General features: G+C 44.7%; 1 protein-coding gene across 3 annotated transcripts in view; it reads left to right on the plus strand.

The window, feature by feature from the left end:
- Positions 1–18,707, plus strand: part of LOC147108276 (phosphatidylinositol 4-phosphate 5-kinase type-1 gamma-like) — a 164,166-nt gene that overhangs the window by 121,078 nt on the left and 24,381 nt on the right. For all 3 annotated transcript variants that reach the window (XM_086004836.1, XM_086004838.1, XM_086004837.1), the window contains one exon: positions 4,770–4,917. In XM_086004836.1, coding sequence (XP_085860962.1) covers positions 4,770–4,917 — 148 coding nt within the window. The remainder of the gene's footprint in view (positions 1–4,769; positions 4,918–18,707) is intronic.

The raw sequence follows: 18,707 nt of genomic DNA on the forward strand, positions 1-18,707 counted from the left end.
TATAAACCTCTGTCTGGTCACCCCTAAGTCTACGCTGCTCTGAAGTAAATAGACCCAGTTTTTTAAGCCTATCTGAGTAACTAAGGTTCTTTACGCTAGGAATTATTCTTGTAGCTCTCCTCTGAGCCTTTTCCAAGGCCAATATATCACCCACTATGTGAGGGGACCAAAACTGGGTATAGTACTCCAGATGCGGTCTAACCAACGACCTGTATAATGACAGAATGTGTCCTTTTGTTTTGTACTGAATGGTTCTATTAATACAACCCTGTTTGCTTTGGCTATGGCTTATCTGTATTGGTCGTGAATGTTCAGTAATCTGTGCACAATAACACCTAGATCTTTTCTCTCAACTGCTTTCAGCATCATTCCCTGTAAATGATGAATGTATTCTGTGTTGGTCCTACCTGTATGCATGACACTGCAGTTATCTAGGTTAAATGCCATTTGCCATTATTTGGCCCATTCCCCGAGTGCCACTAAATCCTTCTGCAGAAGATTGTACTCCTCTACTGTCTTAACACGTGCATAAATTTTCGTATTATCTGCAAATTTACTGACCAAAATAAACAGCAGTGGACCTAACAAAAATCCCTGGGGAACATGCATCCCCGGGGAATACCAATAAGTTTGCAGATAATACTAAAATTTATGCACGTGTTAAGACAGTAGAGGAGTACAATCTTCTGCAAAAGGATTTAGTACCACTAGTAATGTAAGTAACCTTGAAGTATCTGCTTGGATATCCATTTATCTATCTCTCTATTCTGGCAAATGCAAGACAATGGTTATAGTAAATGGGGTATACAGCTTTATATGTTACTATTTCGGAAAGAAGTCTTGTGTTTGTATGATCCTGTTTGCTTTCTGATTGGTCTGTTCTTAGCATGTGCTATTATGTGTCATACTTCAGGATCAATCAGTTCCCAGAATCATAAGAAAGTAAGTGGGATGAAGATTTGATGTCCAGACTTGTCTGCTCTACTGTTTTGTTGCTGCTGAGTGTACACACTATCCAATTTAGAGCTCCCCCACCTGACTAGACTCGACTCTGCAACCTCCTTTTCCTGAACCGACCTATTAGCCTCCTCACTAGCTTTCAGCCTGACTCTGCAGCCTTGCCACTTGCACCCCAACCCAACACTGGAGCTACTGCTCTCCTCATCTGTGAGCAGCACCCTGGGAGATGATGCTGTGTTTATAATTTGATCAAAATAACATTAATTCAAATTAGATGTTATGTGTGCCTTGAATGGTAAAAGTTTTCACGGAAGGAATACTCTGGGCTGCTTTTGTGGCAGTCTTTTCCTTCTGACATAAATGACTCAAAAATCTTAGCAAATTAGGATTTTCCCGCATGCCAGAAAACTTTACATCTGCAGGACAGAATGTAATGCATACCATCTGTGAATCATTGGGCATGCTTAAAGCATTGGAACTAACTAAATTTGTATCAATAGATACGGAAACAAGAATCCACATCTGGGATTTGTGGTTCATTCCACCATCTGTTTTTGGTTTATGCTTCGCATCTGTCAGCTTAATCATTTACACTCTCCTTTATAATGCACCTAACATTAAATTATTGGATTGAGAGAGTTTCTCTGAAGGGGTGGGACATGAGGCCTTTTCTGGGCACTTGTGTATAAATCTAGCCCATCTTTAACACATTTATCTGATTCAGCCCTCAAACTTGGGAGGTTCATGAAATACAAAGTTTAACTGTGAACATAAATGGAGGCATGTCCAATTTTTTAAAGAACCGTGCAGTAGGGTATCTTTTCGAAATAAGTGGAATATGGCAATTTGTCTGAAGTTGACTAAAGTTTTCTGAATGTGATAACATTTCAGAAATTTTTCAGTCTACAAATTGAACAAGCTAATTTGACCAAAAAGCTAAATTTTGACATGGAAGTTTTCCACTTGTGCAGTTTCTTGGTTGTACTACAGCACAACCAGGTATGTATATTAGTATGCTGTCCTCATGTTATACGTGTGTGTGATAGCACACTGTACCCAGTACTATACTTGAATGTCTATTAGCGCATTGTCCTCCATACTATACCTGTGTGTCTATTAGCATACTGTCAAGGCCTCCATATTCAGCACCTGTGAAGAGACGCTCGGTCACTCAACCAGGAAACACCAAGACTGGTTTGAAGAGAACGACCAGGAGATCACGAGCTGCAAGCGCAAGGCATTCCTGATCTGGAAGCAGCAACACAACTTGAGAGCAAGAAAGCAGATCTACAGACGCCTGAAGGCTGAGGTCCAACAAAAAACTCGCGACCTAAAGAACAGATGGTGAGTGGAGAAAGTGCAGGAGATCCAGCAGCTAGCCGACAACCATGCAGTGCGTGGATTCTTTAGCGCAGTCAAGACCACCTACGGCCCAAGCACCCAAGGTCCTACTACACTGCGGGCCAAGAACGGAGAGGTACTCATCAAGGACAGAGAGGCAGTCAGTGCCCGCTGGAAGGAGCCCTTCAAAGATCTCCTTAACTGAGACTCTCTTCGATGCAGGTGTTCTCGGCTCCATCCCGCAGCATGCTACCCGCCACCACCTCAGCACAACCCCAGCCTGGCATGAGGTTGAAAAGACCATCCGACAACTGAAGAACAACAAGGCCTCGGAAGCAGATGGAATCCCCGCTGAGGCACTAAAGCATAGTGGAGAAACATTATTGGCGCGAATACATGAACTCATTTTTCTTATTTGGGAGGAGGAGAACATGCCAGGGGATCTCAGACGCCGTAATCGTGACCATCTTCAAGAAAGGTGACCAGTCCGATTGCGGTAATTACAGAGGAGTTTCCCTGATGTCTGCCACAGGGAAAGTCATCGCAAGAATCCTCCTCAATTGCCTTCTCCCAGTGGCTGAAGAGCTCCTCCCAGAGTCGTAATGCAGATTCCGCCCACTAAAGAGCACAATGGACATGATCTTCACCGCGCGTCAAATGCTAGAGAAATGCAGGGAACAGCACCAACCGCTGTACATGGCCTTTAACCTCACAAAGGCCTTCGACACTGTCAACAGTGAGGGATTATGGAGTGTCCTCCTCAAATTCAGTTGCCCTCAAAAGTTTGTCACCATCCTACGCCTGCTTCACGACGACATGCAAGCAGTGATCCTGACCAGCGGATCTACCACAGACCCAATTCACATACGGACCGGGGTCAAGCAAGGCTGTGTCATCGCATCAACGCTCTTCTCGATCTTCCTTGCTGCAATGCTCCATCTCGCCCTCAGTAAGCTCCCCGCTGGAGTGGAGCTAATCTACAGAACAAACGGGAAACTGTTCAACCTCTGTCGCCTCCAGTCCAGATCCAAGGTCGTCTCATCCTCTGTCATCGAATTACAGTAGGCAGACAATGCTTGTGTCTGCGCATACTGGGAGGTCCCTCTCCAAACCATCGTCAGCACCTTCACCGAAGCGTACGAGAGCATAGGCCTTACACTAAACATCCATAAGACAAAGGTCCTCTACCAACCTGCCCCCGCCACACAGTACTGCCCCTCGATTGTCCAAGGCCTCCTCGTGGATTTTGATAATGTGGACCACTTTCCATACTTCGGGAGCCTACTGTCAACAAGGGCAGACGTCGATGGCAAAGTCCAACACCGCCTTCAGTGTGCCAATGGAGCCTTCGGTTGAAAAGAGCTAATACACATGCACAGTTTATAATACTGGGGACAGTGTGCTAATACAAAAAGATACACATTCAGCCTGAGGAAGAGTGTGTTTGAAGACCAGGACTTCAAACCCGGCACCAAGCTCATGGTCTACAGAGCAGTAATGATTCCCGCCCTCCTGTTCGCTTCAGAGACATGGACCATGTACAGCAGGCACCTCAAAGCACTGGAGAAGTACCACCAACGCTGCCTCCGCAGGATCCTGCAAATCCATTGGCAGGATAGGCGCACCAACATCTGTGTTCTCGCTCAGGCCAACATCCCCAGCATCGAAGCTTTGACCACGCTCCATCAGCTCCAATGGATGGGCCACATCGTCCGCAAGCCCGATACGAGACTCCCAAAACAAGCGCTCTACTCGGAGCTCCGACACGGCAAGAGAGCCCCAGGTGGGCAGAGGAAACGCTTCAAGGACACCCTCAAAGCCTCCTTGGAAAAAGTGCAACATCCCCTCCGACACCTTGCCCCAAGATCGCACAGAGTGGAGAAGAAGCATCCGGGAAGGCGCCGAACAACTCTAGTCTCTTCGCTGGGAGCAAGCAGAAGCCAATTGCAAACAGCGGAAAGAGCGCACGTCAACCCAAGCACCCCGCCCCTTCAACTGCCGTCTGCCCCACCTGTGACAGAGACTGTAGGTCCTGCATTGGACTCATCAGTCACCTGAGAACTCATTTTTAGTGTGGAAGCAAGTCATCCTTGGTTCCGAGGGACTACCAAAGAAGACGACACTGTCCCCAGTACTATATCCACATGTGTATCTCTTTGTATTAGCACACTGTCACCACTATATACCAGTGTGTATTAGCAATCTGCCCCCAGTATTATAAACTGCATGTGTATTAGCACACTGTCCCCAGTATTTTGCATGTTTACAGACATAGATAATGGATATCCAAGCAGATACTTCAAGGTTACTTGCATTACTATTGGTGTTAGGCCCACTACTGTTCATTTTTTATTGGTCAGTAAGTTTGCAGATGATACTAAAATTTGTAAGTGAGTAATTGCATGCGTGTACGTGTGTCCACGCTGGGACTCTTCTGAACACTGAATAAGAATCTTCCTGTTTTTTAGGGAAGTTCCTTCAGCATCTGCACGTACAAGTTCCACTGTTACATTGGAAGCAGACACTGTGAGCCAGATCTCTGAGGCAACTAGTCATGCCTCTGAGGAGGCAGAAGAGGACGATGATGAGGAGGTCCCAGTAACAGACATATACTTTGTGAGTATAACAACCCTTCAGCTTGCTGAAAAGAATTTTGACTGATTTGTATGTAGGAGAAATGTGTTTCAATCATTAAGATAGTGTACAAAGGAATTTTATATGAACATGTTGGGCAGTCCATTACCAGAGGAAGTTAACATTTTTGGCAAAAGTGTATGTTTTAAGAATGCTGTGCTGCAACCAGCCACTTTGTATGTGTTCATAAAGGGTACAGTCATATTTCCACCTTCACATGAAATATTTTTGGGTCAATTAATGCAAAAGTGGCAGTATAACTCAGGAAACTACCAAATGCAGCAAAGCCCTGATGTGCGAGACCCCTCCAGGAAAACGTCTTGCTTAAATTTGTGCCAGGTACATAATAACTCCAGCCTAAGAGCTCGTTCATTCTAGCTTCTTGCAATGATGTTGGCATCAGTCATATTTGAATCAGTGAATCTCTTTCCTTGAGCTCCACCACTCATGAGGGTTTTGTCAAGTTTATCAACTTTGCACAAACTGAATTAGTCTCATTCAGTAGTGGAGTGTTCCACAATTATTGGGAATTGGTTAGGTTATACAAAATGAAAGCTGATTTGAAAGATTCTAAATGATTTAAACTTGGCAAAACTGCTTGTCTTTGTGTGTCTGCAGTTGTAGATTGAGCTGCTACCCTGTGAATTTACATTAACTTTTGTGCAGGGTCTGCATCTTTCACATTCTTTATTCGTATCACGGCTCCTAATCTAGCAGCATGGTGCCCAGCACAGCTCACATTTTATGGGTAGTTGTGCTGCTCACGACTGCTCGTGAGAAGTTCCTGGTATCTGGTGCCCACCAAGTAAAGGCTCATACCCGTGCATGTCTATTGCCTGATGACCAACTTCTCACGGTCCTACTTGGAGGGTGGGTAGGTAAACCAAAGTCTCCTTGGGATTGAAATGGCTTCAAGGTGACGTGTCTGATGATGGAAATTTGGAACAGAATCCACCATCTATGGCAGATTTAGTAATCTGATATCTGAGCCAGGCGGGTCTGCAGGATGCCAGGGCACTGCTGATTGACTGGCGGCCAACTTGGCTCATTAATGGGACCTGGAAAGGTAGACCTGTCACTAGGAGCTAGGATTTTTCCCACTCTGCTCCAATACAGTAAATGGTAGCTTAGTTGTGATTGGACAAGCAGTGGGAAGCTCACCAGAGCATTGTGCTGGTAGGCAGCATGGTTTTGGTTGGTTGAATTCCAGCATAACACTGTGTACACTTGAGCATTGGCTTTTCCAAACTTGTGGCATCTCGAAACTTGGGTAAGTGGAGTGTGTCCCTTTGGGCAGAAAGTATGCATTCCATATTGGACAAACAGAAAGTGTACCTCTGGATTTCTCAGCAGCTTGGTTTTCAGACTTTGAAAGATGGTAAGTTGCTGCAATTCAGACACCAGTGCAACCAAAATAAATATGTTGCAGAATATTCAAATGAACACTCTAACTATAATAGAACTGTTAATTGCTGCAAGTTTTGGAGCATCTGTGACGGTAGGACTAATAAAAAAAACAATGCTGCTCACAACACCTACTGGATCATGTGATAAACTATTCCATCCACTCCTGCAGAGAAAACAGCAGTGGACTCTAAGTGAAGAGTCATAAATTAGGAAAGAATATTAACAGCAGGACCTAGATTTGTTAGTTTATATTTTAATAAGGGGTAACAACTGAGTTAGCCCAGTGGTGATTTTAAGGTTTCCTGATTCAAATCCCACCACCATCAGCAGAAGTTTGACATGAGTGATGTCCCTTAATAGAGCTTCAATCTCACCAGCTGCTAAATGGGAACCAGCATCGACAAGCGTTTATATATGACTGGCTCCTGTCCAGCGGGAGTCACACAATCCTCTCGGGCCCAGGAAAAAGAGATGAGTACTCCTGGTGGATGCCCTTTGATTACAAGTCAACCGCAAGCAGTTTGGACTTGTTTTGTGACTGCATATCAAGGGAGGCCCAGCAGGGGGTTGTGGGGGGTGCGTGATCTTCCCCTGTTGCAGAGGTCTGAACTCACTTTGATCACAAAAAAAGCCTCCAAAATGTAAATGAATTATAAAAGGGGAATGCTCACATTGTAGGGAAGCTCTATTAAGGGACATCACTCGTATCAAACTTGTGACTGCAGGTTGACTTTCCTTGAAATTCGATCTGAATCTCTCTGTCATAGCCTTAAGACAACATCTTTGATTATTCAATATTCTACTTATGGAACTCCGATAGTATTTTGGTGTCTTTATGGAACCCAGAAAGCAAGGCTTATGTTAAAAGATGATCACTAGCTTCCCCAGGTAATGGCACAACCTATAATAGAAGTAAAGACAGATCCTAGAAGGTTTCCTTTCTGACTATTAAATAAACTTATCACAGCAGAGGTGCCACAATTGGTATAAGCACCCTTGAACTAGATACAGCTTTTAAAAAAAAAAAAAAAAAAATCACCTTTTTCTGATGGCAGTCCAGTGACCCCTGCTTGAAGGTGTGCATATGGATGTCCTGTGAGGTGATGATTGGGCTCTGCTTTAATGCTCCCCAAGGTAGAATATCCTGCTGACACACTAACTAACTAGGTTCACATGAGGAATAGTCACTTGGGCAAAAGACTTTGGGAGTGCTGTTACTTGTGGAACCGACCCCAACACAAGACAGCACTTTTGGCAGGGGGAATATGATTGCCATACCTGTTGCCCTTTAGGTGAAGCTGGCTGATCTCCAACCAGATGAAGGTGGCTAAAACTTTGAATTCAAAACCCACAATCTTTGCGCAGAGTAACTGGGCTAGATTTTCGTGGAGCCGTCAGGCGGGGTTTCAGGCGTGTGGGGGGGGGAAATCCCGAATTTGGGGGTCCCGACACCATCCCGCCCAAAACCCTGCCCCATGTAAGTTTCAGGGGTGGCGGGTACCCGCCCCGCACTGGGACCCGCCGAAACCAGGTGGGAAGGGATTAGTGCCAATTAACTGCCTGTTAACAGGCAGTTTTTAGCCTAATCCCTATTTTGAGGGGTTTCGTGTGGGATTCCCGACGGCTCCAAACCACGCCAGGTTAGAGCAGGCGGGCCGTCGGGTTGAAGGAGTTGGAGGGGTCGCGATGTCGGTGCTCAGGTGAGTGACGGGTGCATGAGTGTAAAGGTAAGTGTGTTTGGTGTGTCTAAAGTGTGTAAAGAACTTTTACTTACCTTAACAGCCTTTCTTCCTGTAGCCGTCGGGAGCGCATCACTCAGCCGGAACTGAAAGCTGTGTGGCTGCGATCAGTGAAAAGTGACAGCCCTCAGCTTTGAATGCCGGTGAGAGTTCTAACTGAGTCTGCGTAGAAGGACTCATGTTAGAACTCAGTGTCAGTGTTTCACAGCTTCAAACAGCTGTGAAACACTGATATTTCATCTGACAAAAACTCTTGACAGATGAAATTGCAGTCTGTGACATCACCTGTTGCCGGGTGGCCCTTAATTGGCCTGCTGAGCCCGCTGGGCGGGCTCAACAAGGTCAATCAAGGGAAAATCACGCGGATTGGCCGGACGTCGAAGTAGGCGGGTCAAAAACCCAAACGGGGAAGTCCCGCCTTCTTCCTGACAGGTTCTGGAAAATCTACCCCACTGTGTTTTCACATTACCATGCCTTTTCACATAATGGCTCTGAACTTGCAGGCAGAGGCTTCCCGCCGGGAAGTGCCTCCGATCTGCAAATAAAATGCCCGCGTACCTGGATCCACAGAGACTTGCGGTCCTGCGGCTCTCCGGGTAGAGGCCCACATATCCCGGGGGTGCAGGTGGTTCACAAGCACCCTTGGGATCACGTGGGCTGGACCAACAAATGACAAAGGAATCCCCATTTATATTTATAAGTATAAATGGGGATTCCGTATGTACAGAAACCCCATAAGTATGAATGGGAATACCCCCAAAAATATACCTAGACACCAAATAAATAAAAAAAACACACACATTTAAAATTAATTAAAATGGCATTTAATTAAATATTTAAAACAAAAATTTAATTTTTTGAAAAATAAATTTACATGTTTTAAAGGGGCTAAAAATAAACTTTTATTTAACAAGTTTTTAAATGTATAAATTATTGATAACATTTTATTTTTGTGTTTTAAAACTCTTACCAGGTGTAAGAATTTCATGGGCATTTGCTGGGCAGAAGTTGGGCAAATAGCCAGATTACAAGTTCTGGGTTTTAGCGCATGCGCAATGCATGCCTAAACCTGGAACTTGTGTGGCCCCTACAGGCGCGTGTGCACCTTGTACACACCCGTAAAGGCCGCAAATTACGGCCCAATATGATGTGTTCCTAGACTTATCCTAAAAGCTCTGAAATCTGTCCTGTTACTTTTCTTCAATTGCAGCATTAGAATATTTAGAAACCAGGAAATGCCAATCTTCCCAACCAGCCTTTTAGACCGACTTTAACCCTCCTACACACCTTATATTCCTCAATCCCTTCTCGCTTCAGGCATGTACCTAGTGGCTTTCTGAACCCATTTGTACTATCTGCTTCCATGTCCTTCACTAGTAACATCCCACAGCTGCATTACCCCATGGGCGGTCAGAGCACAAGTATTTTGAGACACTTAGGGCTGGATTTTACCAGTCCTGAGGAGGTGGGTTTGGAGGCGGGACTGCTGGGAAAATCCCCCAAAATAGGAGCGGGTCCCAAATCCGCTCCCAACCTGCTTCCAACCAATCTTCCTGGGAGTCGGGTCCCTGATTTGCGCAGGGACCCGACTCCTAGCGGTGGGAAGAAGATTTTAGCCACTTAACTACAGGTAGTTAACAGGCAATTAAAAGGCTTTTTCCAATTTTTCGACTGCTGCTGCGGGCCTCCCGACGTCGGGGAACCCCGCCAGGATAAGTGAGGAAGTGAGGCGTGCTGTGGGTCTGTTATGTTGGTGTTTGGATGACAGCTGCAGAAGTGGTGTGAGGGATGCAATGGGACTCTGGTTAGTTTCAGAGGTAAGGACATGTTGTGAAAGTAATTTTTAATGTGGTTAGATGTTTCTGCAGGTGACAAGCTGTGAAGTGTTTGTGTTGCCTCATCTCATCGGGAGAAGTGACAGATGGCTTCTGCAATCTCAGCTGCAGCTGCCATCTGTTTTATCCTAAGGAGAGAGTAATTGGAGAGCCTGGATGCAAGGGCTCATCTTTGGACAGTGATCGTCAGTGTTTGACAGCACCTCAATGCTGTCAAACACTGTCAAATCATCTGTCAAACAAGTGTGGTGCATATGCTTTTAAGAAAACCGGCAGATGAAGCGTCATTAACTGATGTCATCTGACACCAGCTTTCCTTTAATTGGCTGGCAAGCCCGCAGGGCGAGCTTAACGAGGCCAATCAGGGTATTTATTAATTAATTAAAGGGGTAAGTCATGCCAGGAGAGCCCAGCCCCGTGTTATGCTCCTCTTGCTCTATGTGGGAATTCAGGGACGCTGCCAGTGTCCCTGATGACCACGTGTGCCAGAAATGCATCCAGCTGCAGGTACTAACGGGCCGTATTGAGGCGCTGGAGCTGCAGATGGATGGGTTGTGGAGCATTCACGATGCTGAGAGGGTTGTGGATTACACGTATGATGAGTTGGTCACACCGCAGGGTAGGGCTGCACAGGCAGAAGGGAAATGGGTGACCACCAGGCGGAGCAGTAGAAGCAGGCAGGTAGTGCAGGGGACCCCTGTGGCCATCCCCCTTTCAAACAGGTATACCAATTTGGATACTGTTGAGGGGGATGACTCACCAGAGGAAGGCAGCAGCAGCCAACTTCCTGGCACCGGGGGTGCTTCTGCTGCTCAGGAAGGGAGGAAAAAGAGTGGGAGAGCAATAGTGGTAGGGGATTCTATCGTAAGGGGAACAGATAGACGGTTCTGTGGCCATAGACGTGACTCCAGGATGGTTTGTTGCCTCCCTGGTGCCAGGGTCAAGGATGTCACTGAACGGCTGCAGGGCATTCTGAAGGGGGAGGGTGAACAGGCAGAGGTCGTGGTTCACATTGGGACCAACGACATAGGTAGGAAGAGGGATGAGGTCCTGCAACAAGAATTTAGGGAGCTAGGTAGCAGATTAAAGAGCAGGACCTCAAAGGTTGTAATCTCTGGATTACTCCCGGTGCCACGTGCTAGTGAGTATAGGAATAGGAGGATAGAGCAGATGAATGCGTGGCTAAAGAGTTGGTGCAGGAGGGAGGGCTTTAGTTTCCTGGATCATTGGGCCTGCTTCTGGGGAAGGTGGGACTTGTACAAGTCGGACGGGTTGCACCTGAACCAGAGCGGGACAAATATCCTTGCGGGGAGGTTTGCTAGCACTGTTCGGGGGGGGTTTAAACTAAAATGGCAGGGGGTTGGGAACCTGAGCAGGGAGACAGAGGAAAGGAAAACGGGGATAAAAGCAAAAGATAGGAAGGAGAAAAACAAAAGTGGCAGTCAGAGAAATCAACAGTTTAAATCCAACGTGGCCACAGTAAATAATAATTCTAATAGGTCTAAGAGCGTTAAAAAAACAAGCCTGAAGGCTTTGTGTCTTAATGCGAGGAGCATTTGTAATAAGGTGGATGAATTGGCTGCGCAAATAGAGGTAAACGAATACGATTTGGTTGGGATTACAGAAACATGGCTCAAGGATGGCCAAGACTGGGAACTCAACATCCAGGGGTATTCGATATTCAGGAAAGATAGGCAAAAAGGAAAGGGAGGTGGGGTAGCATTACTGGTTAAAGAAGGGATTAATACAATTGTAATGAAGGATATTAGCTCTGATGATGTGGAATCTGTATGGGTAGAATTGAGAAATACTAAGGGGAAAAAAACATTAGTGGGAGTGGTATATAGACCTCCCAACAGTAAGGCGGAGGTTGGGGATGGCATTAAAAGGGAAATTAAAGAAGCGTGCAATAAGGGCACAGCAGTCATCATGGGTGACTTTAATCTACATATAGATTGGGCCAACCAAATTAGTAACAATACTGTGGAGGAGGAATTCCTGGAGTGTTTACGGGATGGTTTCCTGGACCAATATGTCGAGGAACCAACCAGAGATCAGGCCATCTTAGACTGGGTATTATGTAACGAGAAAGGATTAATTAGCAATCTTGTTGTATGACCCTTGGGTCGGAGCGATCATAATATGATCGAATTCTTCATCAAGATGGAGAATGAAGTAGTTGACTCAGACTAGGGTCCTGAATTTAAATAAAGGAAACTACGATGGTCTGAGGCGCGAGTTGGGTAGGATTGATTGGGGAATGGCGCTCAAAGGGTTGACGGTGGATAGGCAATGGCAAACATTCAAAGACCGAATGGATGAGCTACAGAATTTGTTCATCCCAGTTTGGCATAAAAATAAAACAAAAAAGGTGACTAAACCGTGGCTAACAAGGGAAATTAGGGATAGCATAAGATCCAAGGAGAGGACATATAAATTGGCTAGAAAAAGCAATAATCCTGAGGATTGGGAGCAGTTTAGGAGTCAACAAAGGAGGACAAAGGGAAAATAGAATGAGAGTAAGCTAGCAGGGAACATAAAAACTGACTGTAAAAGCTTTTATAGATATGTGAAGAGAAAAAGATTGGTGAAGTCAAGCGTAGGTCTCTTACAGTCAGAATCAGGGGAATTTATAATGGGAAACAAGGAAATGGCAGACCAACTAAATGCATACTTTGGTTCTGTCTTCACAAAGGAGGACACAAATAACCTCCCAGAGATGCTGGGGAACATAGGGTCTGATGAAAGAGAGGAACTGAAAGAAATCAGTATTTGTAGGAAAATGGTGTTAGGAAAATTGATGGGACTGAAGGCCGATAAATCCCCAGGGCCTGATGGTCCACATCCCAGGGTAGTAAGGAAGTGGCCCTAGAGATAGTAGATGCATTACTGGTCATCTTCCAGAACTCGATAGACTCTGGAACGGTACCCATGGATTGGAGGGTAGCTAATGTTACCCCACTATTCAAAAAAGGTGGTAGAGAAAAAGCGGGGAATTATAGACCGGTAAGCCTGACATCGGTAGTGGGGAAAATGCTAGAGTCTATTATAAAAGATGTAATAGCAGAGCACTTGGAAAGCAGTGACAGGATCGGACAAAGTCAACATGGATTTACAAAAGGTAAATCATGCTTGACTAATCTACTGGAATTTTTTGAGGATGTAACTGGTAAAATAGATAAGGGAGAACCAGTGGATGTGGTGTATTTGGACTTTCAGAAGGCTTTCGATAAGGTCCCACACAAGAGATTAGCGTGCAAAATTAAGGCACATGGGGTTGGGGGCAAGGTATTGACTTGGATAGAGAACTGGTTGGCGGACAGAAAGCAAAGAGTTGGAATAAACGGGTCGTTTTCTGAGTGGCAGGCAGTGACTAGTGGGGTACCGCAAGGATCGGTCCTAGGACCCCAGCTGTTCACAATATATATTAACGATCTGGACGAGGGAATTGGATGTAATGTCTCCAAATTTGCAGACGACACAAAGCTGGGTGGGAGGGTAAGCTGCGAGGAGGATGTTGGGAAACTCCAGTACGATTTGGACAGGTTGGGTGATTGGGCAGAAACATGGCAAATGCACTATAATGTGGATAAATGTGAGGTTATCCACTTTGGTGGCAAAAACAGGAAGGCAGATTATTATTTGAATGGCAATAGATTGGGAGAAGGGGAAGTGTAAAGAGACCTGGGTGTCCTTGTGCACCAGTCGCTGAAGGTAAGCATGCAGGTGCAGCAGGCGGTTAAGAAGGCAAATGGTATGTTGGCCTTCGTAGCAAGAGGGTTCGAGTACAGGAACAAGGATGTCTTGCTACAGTTGTACAGGGCCTTGGTGAGACCGCACCTTGAGTATTGTGTGCAGTTTTGGTCACCTTACCTGAGGAAGGACGTTCTTGCCATGGAGGGAGTGCAGCGAAGATTCACCAGGCTGATACCTGGGATGGCAGGAATGATGTATGAGGAGAGATTGTGTCGATTGGGCTTATACTCACTGGAGTTTAGAAGATTGAGAGGGGATCTCATCGAAACCTATAAAATTCTGTCAGCTCTGGACAGACTAGATGCAGGAAGGATGTTTCTGATGGCTGGGGAGTCCAGAACCAGGGGTCATAGTCTAAGGATAAGGGGTAAGCCATTTAGGACTGAAATGAGGAGGAATTTCTTCACCCAGAGAGTGGTGAACCTGTGGAATTCTCTGCCACAGAGGGCGGTGGAGGCCAGTTCATTAAATATATTCAAGAAAGAGTTGGATATATTTCTTAAGGCTAAAGGGATCAAGGGATATGGGGAGAAGGCAGGGACAGGGTACTGAATTTGGATGATCAGCCATGATCACATTGAATGGTGGAACAGGCTCGAAGGGCCAAATGGCCTACTCCTGCTCCTAGCTTCTATGTTTCTAAAATAGCGTTTGTTCGTCAGACGTCGCTGGGGGTGGGACTAGAACCCGGAATGCAGCAGTCCTGCCCCCAAAGCGTCTCGTTGAGTAAATTATACTCCCAAACCTGGATGAAAAGAGTTCAGTGAATCGTCAAATAGGACACAATGTTGATTTTTATTGCAGTGTTTATCAGCTGGATATCTACTAAACATAAAGCATTTGTTGGGCTTTGAAACCTTATCTCTTGCATTTATTGGTCAAGCTCAGTCCTTCAGAGTCATTGATACAAGTATAATAGCTAGATCTGATTTGTTTTTTATTTAAGCGGATACACACCCAGTTAAACTGATAGTTTTTACAGTATAAATGAGTAAGGAAGGAGAAATGAAAGCTATTTTTTAAATTCCTAATAACAAAGGGAACTGTTCCAGCTCTTAATTTTCTTACTAATTTCATTTTTTGGAGTGGCCGACTGATGCTCTTGGCAATTTACTGCTGGTACGACAGGCGGTTTATCTCTAGGACTTTTTGTTCTTTAAAAATGTATCATTTTATATTAGCTAGACTAGAAGTACAAATTTTAGCCAATGCAGGGAATAATGTTGACTTTGGGCACTAATGAGCAGCAGTTCTATCTGCACTCTGGGTATTGCAATTGAATGTTACAAAAATAATGTTTCTTAGTTGTTCTTCTTTTGCAAGATGAAAAAATTACTAGATATAGTTCAGTTTTCATCCCTCTTTCCATCTCCCAAAAGTTTGCACAATGGGAAGTCTAAATAGAGACTTTTTAAAGGAAAAATGCTCTCTGGTAAGATAGTGAAAGCCAAAATGCTCTCTGGTAAGATAGTGAAAGCCACTTGGCAGCTTTGCTTTGTTTCATCAGATTGTTTATTAAAACAATGACTTCACTTTTACTGACACTTGTGGGTGTTTCAGTGTTTGCAGTTAGGTACAAAAGGTAGACCAATGAGTTAGGAGTGGCGATGGTGGGAGAGTGTCCAACCACCCAAGAATGCTCATTCTGAGCCAGCAAGGTCTGTGTTTTTGAATATCACTGACTTTTATAAAGGAAGTTGGTAAGTGGGTGATGTTTGACAAGTATAATGCCGATTGGGCTCGTAAATATTGGAATGGATTAAGGTTGCCATCTGGACTTTTTTTTAGGCCAGTCAGACTTGAAATTATAAATCAACAGGAACAACTACTTATATTTGTGTGACACTACTCACCTAGTAGGACATCTCGGGGTGCTTAACAGCAAAGAGAAAGAGGATAGTGTGGACAGGAGAAAGTAAAAAGGTGGGACCAAAGTTTTTAAAGAGGCTTTTATATGAAGAGAGAGAAGTGGGGAGCTGGAGTGGTTGGTGTGAGTGTTTGAGGGCAGGGCATAGTAACTGAAGGAGTGGGCACAAATAGTAGAGCTGGGGGCAAGCTGTTAAATATAGTCAGAGGAGCATGGACTGAACAGGTGGTTATAGAATTAGAGAAGTGAGGCCATGAAGAATTTGGAATTGAGGACGAGAAACTTGAAATTGCAAGCCAGACTAATGGACGTGCAGAAGGACATGGGCTGCAAATTTGGATTAATTGGAGTTTCTGAAGGGTGCAGACTAAAAAATGGGTGAGGAGGGCAATTGAGAAATTGATCCTTAATAAGAAGGCAGCATGGATAAAGGGTTTCAGTGGAGCTAGGGAGTGTCAAAGGCATGTGGGCAGAATTCCGCAGGGGGGAAAATGCATTCTTGATTTGAACAGATGAACGTGTAAAGGATTGATAGTATGGGCAGCTCGGTAGGCAGTTTGGAAGGATTTAAGCGGGGAGTGGTAGAAGTTAATAGACATGGTGTTGGGTTGTGATGAAACATTCAAAGATCTTGGCAAGAAGGGGCAGGTGGGAGTTAGGGCAGTAGTTGGAAAGATTAAAGGCATTGAGATTAGTCTTGTAACAGGCACAATATTTACTGCATAAAAAGGAAAAAAAATAGTCAACATTCATGGCACTGCACATTTGGGAAGGGGAACTTTGTCAGTGGAACTTTTTAAATTCTTAACTGTACATGACCGGCTCCCAACTCCCAATCTAAGGTTGCTTTAAATTGCGCATGGCCAAACGTAGCGCAGACTAAAGAAGCAAAAGAAGCAGGAGTAGGCCAATTGGCCCCTCGAGCCTGCTCCGCCCATTCAATAAGATCATGGCTGATCCAATCTTGGCCTCAACACCACTTTCCCGCTCTCTCCCCATACCCCTTGACTCCCCTGTAGTTCAAATGTCTGTCAATCTCCGCCTTGAATACATTCAATAACTCCGCCTCCACAGCTCTCTAGGGCAGAGAATTCCACAGATTTACCACCCTCAGAGAAGAAATTCCTCCTCACCTCTGTCTTAAATGGGTGACCCCTTATTCTGAAACTATGCCCCCTAGTTCTAGATACCCCCACTAGGGGAAACATCCTCTCAGCATCCACCCTGTCAATCCCCCTCAGAATCTTGTATGTTTCAATAAGATCACCTCTCATTCTGCTAAACTCCAATGAGTATAGGCTCAATCTTTTGCTATACGTCAACCCCTTCATCCCAGGAATCAACCTCATGAACCTTCTCTGCACTGCCTCCAATGCAAGTATATCCTTCCTTTAAATATGGAGACCAAAACTGTCCACAGTACTCCAGGTGCGGTCTCACCAGCTCCCTGTAAAGTTGCATCAAAACTTCCTTACTTTTATACTCCATACCCCTTGCAATAAAGGCCAACATTCCATTAGCCTTCCTAATTACTTGCTGTACCTGCATGCTAACTTTGTGTTTCATGTACTAGGAGCCCCAGATCCCTTTGTACCGCAGCATTTTGTAGTCCCACTCCATTTAAATAATTTGCTTTTTCATTCTTCTTTCCAAAGTGGATAACCTCACATTTTCCCACATTATACTCCATCTGCCAAATTTTTGCCCACTCACTTAACCTATCTATATCCCTTTGCAGACTCTGTGTCCTCCTCACAACTTGCTAACCCACTTAACTTTGTATCATCAGCAAATTTGGCTACGGTACACTTGGTCCTGTCATCCAAGTCATTAATATAGATTGTAAATAGTTGAGGCCCCAGCACTGATCCCTGTGGCACCCCACTAGTTACCGTTTGCCAACCGGAAAATGACCCATTTATTCCAACTCTCTATTTTCTGTTAACCAATCCTCTATCCATGCCAATATATTACCCCCAACCCAGTGAGCTCTTATCTTGTGCAGTAACCTTTTATGTGGCACCTTATTGAATGCCTTCTAGAAATCCAAATACACTACATCTACTGGTTCCCCTTTATCCACCCTGTTTGTTACATCCTCAAAGAACTCTAGCAAATTTGTCAAACACGATTTCCCTTTCATAAAACCGTGTTGACTCCGCTTGATTGTCTTATGATTTTCTAAATGTCGAGCTATTACCTCCTTAATAATGGATTCCAGCATTTTCCCAATGACAGATGTTAGGCTAACAGGCCTATGATTTCCTGCTTTCTGTCTCCCTCCTTTCTTGAATAGTGGCGTTACATTTGCGGTTTTCCAATCCGCTGGGACCTCTCCAGAATCCAGGGAATTTTGGAAGATTACAACCAATGCATTCACTATCTCTGCAGCCACTTCTTTTAAGATCCTAGGATGCAGGCCATCAGGTCCAGGGGACTTGTCGGCCTTTAGCCCCATTAGTTTGCCCAGTACTTTTTCTCTAGTGATAGAGATTGTTTTAAGTTCCTCCCTCCCTATAGCCCCTTGATTATCTATTATTATTGGAATGTTTTTAGTGTCTTCTACCGTGAAGACCGATCCAAAATAATTGTTCAGAGTCTCTGCCATTTCTCTATTACCCATTATTAATTCCCCAGTCTCATCCTCTAAGGGACCAATGTTTACTTTAGCTACTCTCTTCCTTTTTATATACCTGGAGAAGCTCTTGCTGTCTGTTTTTATATTATTTGCTAGTTTACTCTCATACATTTTCTTCTCCCTCTTTTATAATTTTTTTAGTCATCCTTTGGTTTCTAAAAATTTCCCAATCCTTCTGATATGCAGGTCTGATATGGCCAGTTGCAACACCACTTGCCGTGATTCGCTAAGGCCCGAGTCTGGGAAGATCCATTAAAAGCAGGTTTTAGTACAATATAAAAGCGGGAGAATGGTGTGTGAAAATCACTCTCCTAAAACAGGATCTTAGAACAAGCACACAAATAAAAGCAGCTTAACTGAAAGTATGGCAGGAGATCTATTCCCAGATCCCTATCCACGGCACTGCTGAAGACCTCACCCGGGGGCATATGGGAGCAACACCGCTTGAACACTCGCTGGTTGCTGAGCCTCACCAGATGATCTGACAAAGCTTCACATCTTGCTGTATAGGGAATTACCCTGGATATCTC

Source organism: Somniosus microcephalus, chromosome 13 (genome assembly GCF_052327205.1).
Source record: "Somniosus microcephalus isolate GS21.2 chromosome 13, FLI_Smic_1.0, whole genome shotgun sequence".
Classification (NCBI taxonomy): domain Eukaryota; kingdom Metazoa; phylum Chordata; class Chondrichthyes; order Squaliformes; family Somniosidae; genus Somniosus; species Somniosus microcephalus.